This window comes from Ptychodera flava, chromosome 13, assembly GCF_041260155.1.
Source record: "Ptychodera flava strain L36383 chromosome 13, AS_Pfla_20210202, whole genome shotgun sequence".
Taxonomy (NCBI): Eukaryota; Metazoa; Hemichordata; class Enteropneusta; family Ptychoderidae; genus Ptychodera; species Ptychodera flava.
In genome coordinates, this window is record NC_091940.1 from 5,702,579 (window position 1) to 5,713,554 (window position 10,976).

The 10,976-nt window shown below is 37.8% G+C and overlaps 1 protein-coding gene across 1 annotated transcript; it reads right to left on the reverse strand.

Moving 5' to 3' along the window:
• Positions 1-515: 515 nt before the first annotated feature.
• On the reverse strand, positions 516-10,317 carry LOC139147215 (glutathione S-transferase A-like). The gene is made up of 5 exons (XM_070718221.1): positions 10,124-10,317; positions 4,993-5,058; positions 4,520-4,672; positions 3,805-3,873; positions 516-2,750 (listed from the first exon to the last, which is right to left on the reverse strand). Exons 1-5 carry the CDS (start codon positions 10,298-10,300, stop codon positions 2,526-2,528), a joined length of 690 nt encoding a protein of 229 aa, XP_070574322.1. The 5' UTR covers positions 10,301-10,317; the 3' UTR covers positions 516-2,525.
• Positions 10,318-10,976: the final 659 nt, after the last annotated feature.

Genomic DNA, 10,976 nt, shown 5'->3' on the forward strand with positions numbered 1-10,976 from the left:
ATGCACCAAATGTGATGAAATTTGCTGCAGATACTGATCCGACAGATATATAACTGTGTGTTGTAAAGCATTCAGTAGTGTGAAGTTAATTAAGGGTTCATTTACATATTTAATAAATTTTTTAATTAGTATATAACTCTGAAATTACGGCACCGAATTTGGTGAAACCTGCTACAGATATTGATCTCATAAATATCTAATTGTGCTATGAAACATTGAACAGTGTCAAATTAATTAAGGGTTTATTGGCATATGAGATGATCTTTGTAATTAGTGATATTACTATAAAATTACAGCATTAAATTTAATGAAACGTGCTACAAATGTTGAGCTGATAGATATCTAATTGACCCATGAAGCAGTGAGCAGTGTCAAGTTAATAAACGGCTTATTTGCATATTAAATCTGATTGCCAGATACAGCGTGCTTTGGGTTAGACTGAAAGATCCGTCGCTCTCTACAGCTGTAAGAGGAGAGGAGCGTTGAGAGCGTCCCCGAGCGACGGATCTTTCAGCCTAGCTTTGGGTAAGAGACTGAGAAACTAAGGGAAAAGTAGCGTGTTGTTACTTAGGCAATAAGTTAGCTACGGAGGACAGGAAGAAAGGGAGCTTGTATTATTTGTATGTCATAACTCACAAATGCAACAATTTCATAGAATAGCTAAAGTCTACTTTCTTAGAACATTTAATTTATTTTGCTAGTTATAACATAGAAAGTAGAACCAGATGTGAACTGAATGTGCTCACGTGGTTTACAACAGGTTCATTGCATAATAGTACACTTTACTGAACAATCAGATAGCTGTCATATCATTATGTTGCAAGTTTTATCAACTTTCGCACATTACTCTCGGAGTTAAAATACCGATTACAAAACTTCATTTAATACGCAAATGAGCTGTTTATTAACTTGACACTGCTCAGTGCTTCACGCGACAATTACACATTTATCGGACCAATACCTGTAGAAGGATTCACCAAATTTGGTGCCATAATTACAGAGTTATATCACTAATTACCAAGTTCATTAAATATGCCGATGCACCCTTAATTAACTTCACACTACTTAATGCTTCGCAACATAGTCAGATATCTGTCGGATCAGTATTTACAGCAGATTTCGTCAAATTCGATGCTGTTATTTTTAGTTATCGTGCAAACGTACAGACAGACAGACACACACACACACTCACACACAGACAGACAGACGGACAGACATCGCTGTGACATTAGCTCACGTGTGTGAACACGTGAGCTAAAATGGTGGCAGCATATACTGTTTTACAGTGACGATTTAAAGCCTCTGGTGTGTTTTTAAGCATTGATTGAATAATTTTTAATGTATAATTCGGTTACAAGCGAACAACATTGTCACATAACTAATTTCAGAGAGGTTATAGTTAAGGGAAAATATGTAATGATTGGTTTGAAAAATGAACGTGCACGACGCTAATGGAATGCATGATCTCCTTCGCAGAAATGATGCTCGATCTCGGTAAATTGGAATAACAGAGAAAATATTACTTCCAATAAATCCATTTATTGAGATCCACATCTGATGGCATATAATGTGTAAGAGAGCAATGACGAGTTTTCCCGTTCGCCATGCCGGAGAGTAATGAAGAATTCTGGTGTGGCATAATTTCAAAATTAAAGGGAAACAATCTGACAACATCGTTCATGATACAAGTTTAGTGTTTCTTTTACATTCAGAATAGATTTATTTATCATTGTTACATGCGTATCTCAAAGGGAAATCAAAAGGACAGTTATCAGAGCGTTGATTCTTCCAAAATATAGCACTTGACTACTTTATGTAGTGTCATCTCATCTATGTTTGCTGACTAGACATCTACGAATCTTCCTCAAGTGATTTGACAAACGTTATTGCGACAGCAAAAGCGTGCCGTTTAAGGAGAAGCTGCATGTTGCCAACACAGTTTTTATCAAAAAGGAATTTTTCCCATGTAAGATGACAAGGAAACCCAGGCTCATACTACATATTTTCAAAACGCAGAAAATCTAAAGTTTGATATGGTAGCAATAATTTACTCGAAGGATGAAGGGGTGTATATTTGGTGTAAAAAACCTCACTTTTGGTATTAATGGTAAGATTAACGTAAGTCAAAAACTTGATACTATTTTCCGAAACGTAATATTTCATTTGAAACAAGAGTATATGTAGAAACAACGAATATTTTATTTTCCATTATCTATCCTCATTCTAAAATAGAATGGTTGAAAGAGTTACCCTCAAAAAAGTGATTAAAACATGATTAGCAAAATTAAAATGCCTCCTATTCAAAATGTAGGAACTTCATTATCAAACAAAATGTTCATTTTTTATAAAGTATTTATAGAACATATCGTGAACATTTCAGAAAATTTGGGTTTACAAATTAATGAAAACAACAAATTAATTAAAATTGAATGATTGTTTGCAAAAATAATGTTGGGTGCAGTGCTCCCTTAAAGTAAACATTATGGTACGTTACGTAAACAGCGCACGAATAAAGCGATTCCCTGTTAGTATAATGCACCCAGCAGTTTCGGACTTGGTGTTGTCTTGTAATGGGGCGGGCATGATGCTTTTACTGATGGTCGATCCTTCACCATGTTGTAGTATTTTGCCATACTGGGGGCGTGCTTCTCCAGGTCGATATCTTGTCGTGGAAACATGGCGATGATCGAGATGGCGCAACAATCTGCCAGGGTGAATTCCTTGCCAGCGATGTAACTATTTTCGCCCATCTGTATGTTGGGTATAATAATAAGAATTAAAGAAGAATTAAATTCAACTAAATGTAATTTACTGTCCATCATTATCGCGTAAAACAAGTGCATGCGCACTGTAACCATCTTCTTTCTCAACTTTTAAGTCGATATCCATGTATGCTTCAGAAACTTCGACATATCTAAAATATATGAAAACTATCTACATCTCTTTTTATCCTTTATTTTCGAACGAACACATATGCGTCTAGTCTGTCCACCCTGAACGAACTGAAAAATTTTGTAAAGTGGACCAGCTGTCGCTTGTTAGGGCAGGGTGTGTAAACTGACGGTCACTTTGAAGTGACGCTCGTTCTGAATCTGCATCTTATCTTTTGTAGACACTTAGATCTTTTCAGACTTTAGTTTAACCCCCTATTTTACTGGACATTTAGCATGGCGACATCTTTGAAGTCAGGGACACCTTTGAGGTCTTAACGCTTGTCCGATATATTTTTTCTTCGAAATGTATATTTAATGTAGAAAATTGTAACTTTTGATTAATATTCAATTATATTTGCTCTGTTTGTACACCCTTTCTGATTCTACTCAAAAAATCATCAAAAATACCTAAAGTTCACATTGGTCACAACCTCATTTGTTTCATGCCTGATGTCATTGTTATGTTGACAACCAATTGTCGTCCCGCCTATAGAATTCTCATGCAAACTGTAACATCGGATACCGTACACGTTGCATTGTACTTTCAAGGTCAATGCCCCAAGCACTTTTACTTGTTTTCTGGGTTAAAAATGATGGAAATATGAAAGTCACCGCTATTGCAGCTTTGAAGTAAAGAAGCTAGAATTAATTCGAGTCCTACAGGTCCGCCTAGAATAAAGAGTTTGAATTGACTAATTGCAAGAGATTACCATCCTCAGCAACTCAGCTAGTCAGTAACCTTCGATTCAAATCATATTCGATGACAACTGTACACCCACCTCTAATCTTATAAGCCTTGTGTAAGTTATTTCGCAGAATTCTGGTGGCAGTTTTATGATAATAAAAGGCAAAATCATTTGCACATCCTAACCTTTTCCAAATATCCATCCCAAACTTTAATCTCTTTTTTCAATTCCTCTTCCAATTGGGCAACTTTTGCCTGGAAAAAAGAACAAATTGTTGACACAATTCACAATGGAATGTTTGGTACTTACACTTCACCATGATTGACTTTATACTGCTCGAATATATGAGAACGTGAGTAACTTGCACATTAGCATTGTATACTAGCGTGCACACAAGCTTCTTATATAAACATGGCACTTTTCTTTGCTGGTTACCGAGATACAGGGGTTACAAATTACTATCACTGTCGCCAGGCCTTAGTTGTGGCTATTTGCTGACATCTTGCTGGACGTATGTCATTGTATCGAAAACTATGACAGGGTAACAGTCCTTTAAAATGTCGTGGACAAGAGTGGATGAAATGATGATATTATCTACCTACTTACCTACCTAGAACTACCTACCTACCTACATATGTACGTTACGTAAGCACATGCATATGTAAATCTATGCGAACTAATATCAGGTGCAGGGATTGGCTTGTTATCTTTCTGTGTCTTCGGCATTAACCTTTGAGTTGTCGTTGCCTCTTACCCAATCATCCATCCATTCATTCTTCAATCCAATCATTATATGTATGCCTTTGTATGTTTGTAAATGTGTGTATGACTTCGTTTATTTCTGTATAAAATCTGGGTGATCATCATCAATCTTTTAAAAACCCATGCTGCATCCCTCACCTCATCCAGATTATCCTTATTATGTATCCTGTACATGCCTAGACCATACATTTTTCTCTCCAGTTCCACTACTTCGACCATTCTCTGGAGTGTCAGAGCCTTTTCAGCTGGACTTTCCGGCAAAAGGCGTGTTCCTTGCGTCTTGAAGGTGTCCTGTAATGTAAAAATTAAACTTTATATGCAAAATGAAAACCTTTTGAAAAGAGGGGGAGAAAGAACAATTGTCACAATGACGATCCTCGAACGGTGTTGGAGGCCACCTGCCAGGGAAATTCACACACGAAGTTAATCTAGACTTTGAAGTATTTAACATTTTTAATTCGTTATTTTTCTTGTGCAATACATGTTCATGTGATAAGACTATGGAAGCACGTTTAACAAGCGGACCCTCTGTATTTGGCACGCAGTCTTGGCCACCCCCCCTTTCGCGACGAGTGTTGATAACCTGTGCCTGGGTAGGTAATAGTACTTACTTCAAGATACAGCATTGCAGCAAGAGACTCATTAACAACAGCGTCACCGTGTTTCATGGCAGGTACCTTGTGACGAAAATAAACATTACAGTTAATATCAAATTATTGTGACGTCATAGATTTACGAGGTTTTACTCGCTTCACCAGGATCGATGAACAAAGGAAACAAAATTCACTGAGAGAGGGAACATAAAACAAATGTTTCATGCAGCGATTTAACCAGACCATCGGCACCAATCAATGCGATAACTGAAAGATCATTACATGTGTTGTACTTGTTGTTATCACCACTACCATGTTGCTTCTGCTGCTGCTGCTGATAATAATAATAATAATAATAATAATAATAATAATAATAATAATAATAATAATGATAAAATTTTTATAATGCGCCTGATGATGATGATGATGATGATGATCATGATGATCATGATGATCATGATGTGGATGATGATCATTCGATTGTTGTGTTATTTCTCATCTCACACAGAAAACAGCCGTTTATTTTTCGTTCAACGAAAACATGAACGTCTAACCCAGCTACAGTGTTGTAGCTTAAGGTTTTGTCTTGGTATTTGGGTCTGACGGCAAAACCAAAAACAGGTTTTGTCGTCCGACCCAAATACTCAGGCAAAACTTCAAGCTACGGCACTGCAGCAAAGTTTAACCTTGCTCTTACTTTGTAGCTGATTCGACTACCTTTTTATTGGTCAATCTACATGGCGCTACGTTTCCTACCTGGGCGTGTCTGTAATGTACGTGTTGCTTTCCACGCAATTTGATGATGGGCAGACAAGTATATGTTGATCATGATATGAGTAAGCGTACATTTCAAAATCGAAAATCTCTGCGATGCATTTTTACAGATCACAGACTCCTCTTTCGAATTGCACACATTTAGGCTAGAAAACATCGGCTTGATTCTAGACTTCCGCTTTGGTTACATAGCTAAATTAAAATGAACTCCATCAACCTAGTGTGCAAAGATGATAAGGTTATACACCTAATGGTTCATTCTATGTGGAGGTCCTGTACAAATTTTGAAATTGAAAGCAACACTGTTTGGTGACATTATATTTCTTTCACGGTCCCTCCACAAAATGTGGAGGGACCGTGTTTCTTTGTATGAAGTATCAGCGTTTAATACGTCTTCGATGTACAGTGAAGAAGCATTTCTTTCGTTTGGCTGACGAAGCGATCGGTCAGTTCTTTCAAAGCAATCAAAATCTCGGTATTTCCTCTTAATATCAAAATAGACGACATTTGTTGAATTTGAAAACAACTACTACGGTAGGAAGCAACGTTACTTTATGGATGCACTTGGTCACCGTTCTTTTCGGGAGAAAAATGGAAAATTACACGCCTTTAAACTTCAGACAAATTGGAAGCCAAGACGGCAAATGTACGACTTGAGAAATAAACAGGACCCGTGAATTCATATTATTATAACAAAATGGTAACCGTTATACCTTTTTCCTGATAAAAAATACGACTGCCAAAGGCAAAAATGGAATCTGACCATAGGTTGCTCTGATGACAGACACGCCCCTAAGCCCCAATGCTGTGGGACAAACTAGTTCAGCTGCATCACATGTACGGAATATTTACCTTTGAACCATAATATTACACCATTGCTTAAATTTAATTTTTATGTGAAGAACGCATGTCCCCAGGTCCATAACGGCTGACCTATGAGGAGATGACCGTACTATATATGCTGGAACGGTATTCACAAATGGACATTTTCGCGCCCCCACTAGACCTGCTTCACAAAGGTCATAGCAGTCATGGAGTATTAGGGCGACGGTCCGAAGATTCAGGCGTTGTCTTTGGGACATTGTACATTGTGACCGTTATTTAGGGTCAACGTGTTGAGGCCATTGTTTGTAGACAATGGTTAAGTGATCAAGGGTTGCAATGAAAGTGTAGAACAGTAGAGCAAGAGGCGAGGAGAGCGCTGTGTTAGTAACTAATATTTTACAAGTGCATCGGAAATATCAACATGACATCAAAACATGTTTAATGATAATAATGCACGAACAAGAACAATCAAAACCAACACATCCATCATCTATGATCCTTCGCAATGCCCCTTGTGATAGGGCTTGACTATGCCCTATCCAGATGAAGTGACTGCCTCATACCAGAGATTCCATACAGTTTGATGTATCTTGTCTCATCACATGATTGTTACTCCACGTTTGTAGCACCAGCGGCAAAGCATGAGATGTTGCCACTATGCTCCCAGTCACGGTCCCATACTGATGAAAGAATGGGAAGGCCTTAGTCAAGTGCAAAACTGTGCCTTTGCTGTTGCTCGTAACGTCCGTAAAACAACGAAAAATAATGAAAGCACGGGATCAGAAATTTACAAAAGTTTTTGTTACTTTTGAACAATGATTTTCATTCAAGACTGAATTCCGGGGAAATACTCTGTCATATCTCGTCTCTCAAAAACTATCCTGCCCCTGTCGTCGGCCGAAGTTCTTGGGCAGGCGACTATAATGTCAGGTGATATATATTTGGAGTTTGACCAGAGCTTAAATGAGAATGCGTGAGAAGGTGTCAAGATCCCGGGTCGTACATTCTTATACTGGTACACTTCGTATTACGGTTATTTCGAAACACCCAAGCACTCACATGATGTAACTGTCCGAATGGATGGTAACAGCGATCAAGTGAAGTGGGCAGTTACAAATATTTTAGATGGATAGTATTCTCAACTGGCAAAGAAACCTGGTGTAAAAGCGGAAACTGATATGAAAAAATAGGAAATAAGGACACCGCCGAGAAGAGATCAAAGACAGTCGAACTACTGTCCGTACCGTAACAGAGCGAAATGCTGCAGCAGCACTCACACTCGTACGCTCACTATCACTCATCGCTTACAATTTTTATCGAAGCAATGAATATACATCGCTTAAACTGAGCGAAAGACAGCGAAAGCGAGAAGCGAAGAAGCGAGATTTTATGGTATAAGGTAAAGATTAGCCAGAAATCTTAGTTCATCGGTCATTCAAGTTGATTTGTCGCGTTTGACGAGCTGTCGATTGAACTTTTCAATGATTTTTTAAAATTGTGATAGGCTTCCTTCAAACTGATTTACACGAAAGCAAATGTTATGAATACTAATTGTTTTCTTTGATGCTCTTTGGGCAGTACTGTGCACAGTAACACAACCAAAGTTTACCGAACCCACAAAATGACGATCGTCCGCAGCGTTTTAAAATATAACTTCTCAAATGAAAACATTAACAGGATCACCAATTTTAGTTTCGTATTTATGCATCTAAATTTGCAGTTATAACTGAGACAAAATTTATGCGAACCCGCAGTGAAGAACAAGTATCTTTTTAGTGCCAAATGTTCTAGTGGTGACTCGTTTAAAATATTTTCAGATCTGGTCACGATATAATGACTATAGAGCGGCGATAGAGGCACCGCTTATGAAAGACATGCATACTTTTCAAGTAACAGAGGAATATGTACATGAAAAACAGAAGACATATTTTCTAGCATCTAAAAGTAGTGCAAGCACTGATAGTACTTATGGTCAATTACTGTCCACGCACAGTGTTTTATAATTTGTATTACGTAAAATTTGCAGATGATACTTCGGCAGTTGGATTGATTAGCAACAATGATGAGTCAAATTACAGAAAAGAAATCGTTAACTTAGTGGAATGTTGTGATACAAATGTTCTTGAACTCAATGTCAGTAAAACAAAAGAAATCATTATCGACTTTAGGAAAGTCAGTCAGCCAACTATTCCCATCGTGATTCAAGGCAGTGAGGTTGAAATTGTGTCTGTTTTTAAATATCTTCGAATTCAACTCTCTAATACTTTGTCTTGGCAGACAAATACAGAGTCTTTAATTAAGAAAGCTCAGCAACGCTTGTATTTTTTTAGACGCCTGAAGAAATTTGGCATGAGTCGTGTCATTTTGATTAACTTTTACCGCACTACAATTGAGAGTATTATAACATATGCTATAACAGTCTGGTTTGAAAATATCACTACTGTTGAGTTTCATTCGCACTAGTAAAAGTCGTTAGCACTGCAGAGAAGATCATTGGTTCAGATTTACCTTCATTGCCATCAATTTATCGATCCAGGACCATTCGGAAAACCACATCTATCATTAATGATGAAAATCATCCAGCCCATAAATATTTTGAACTTTTACCTTCTGAGCGACGCTATCGATGCATCAGAACAAAATCTGAACGCTTTCGCAAGAGTTTTTATCCATCAGCAGTTCGAATTTTAAATCAAATGTAAAATATTTGTTTCACATTTCGTATTTTTAGTCTTTGTATTTTAACGTGTATTTATTTTTAGTCTTTTTATTCCAGTTTATGATATTTTTAATTCTTTCACTGATGCGCACGTGAAAAATCAATTTCCATTGCATTTTAATGCATATGGCAATAAATTATTATTATTATTATTATTATTATTATTACTTATACTTGAAAGTGTTATGTTACGTGATAAAAATTGATAACATTCAACGGCCGGACTAAAAAACCACACTTGAGATTAGAATATCCATCAGTAAGGAAGAAATGTAAATTTCATAAGCATTTGTAACACTCAATATACTGTGATGCAATGGAACTTTAAAAAATCTGCAATTATCAAATTTCAGTTTTCAGTGTATATAAAAATCATACTCTATGTACAAAAAGTAAAAAGGAATTTGTCATTTCCTTTTGTCCAACTGATTTCCTCAAGCGATCTAAAATGAATACATTTATCATTTTTATCCATTTAAGATCATTCATTGAGTACCAAAAGAGCTTGTTGAACATGGGTGGTTGGGGTTGGGATCAGGTGGTCCAGCATCATGTAATTTATGCTAGCTGCTTTTCTTCGAACCCAATTCCTAAATTTACCAACAGTAGTGAAGAGCCAGGGAGAGCACAGAAGAACCGTAACCTTCACTACACTTTTTCTTTCCAGGGATCGTAAGAATTCCACCGGTTATCCACCCACTTCTGAGGACTACAAACTTAACACGTGAAGCCTATTAGTTGCATTGAGGGAACTTGAACTCTGTATTTCCTGTTCTCGTACAACTTCTCCGAAGCATACCAGCCTGCCATTCGACTACCTAACAGTCTCACCTTTCCCCGCGGATTTAACTTGATAAGATTCGCGGGCTTCTCCTTCGATGAGTGTAGCTTCTCCATGGAAACCATTTCATTCCCGTAGCCTTGCAGACCCTTCTCCTCAAGCGTGATCATAACTCGCCAGCATGGTCCACTTCCAGAACCCCAGATCAGAAAGATTTCAGACGCCATCTTCTTGCTATGTTGTATTGCTCGCCTAAATAACGTCTGCAGGCAATGAGGAGATGACCGTACTATATATGCTGGAACGGTATCCACAAATGGACGCTTTCGCGCCCCCACTAGACCTGCTTCACAAAGGTCATAGCAGTCATGGGTGTTAGGGTGGCGGTCCGAAGATTCAGGCGTTGTCTTTGGGACATTGTACGTTGTGACCGTTAGGGTCAACGTGTTGAGGCCATCGTTTGTATAGACAATGGTTAAGTGATCAAGGGTTGCAATGAAAGTGTAGAACAGTAAAGCAAGAGGCGAGGAGAGCGCTGTGTTAGTAACTAATATTATACACGTACATCGGAAATATCAATATGACATCAAAGGATGTTTAATAATAATAATGCACGAACACGGACAATATAAAACCAACACATCCATCATCTATGATCCTTCGCAATGCCCCTTGTGATCGGGCTTGACTATGCCCGATCAAGATGAAATGACTGCCTTATACCAGAGATTACATATAGGTTCATGTATCCTGTCTCATCACATGATTGTTACTTCACGTTTGTAGCACCAGCGGCAAAGCATAGGATGTTGCCACTATGCTCTCAGTCACGGTCCCACAGTGGATTGAAATACTGATGAAAGAATGGGAAGGCCTTACTCTAGTGCCTTCACCTGTGCCTTC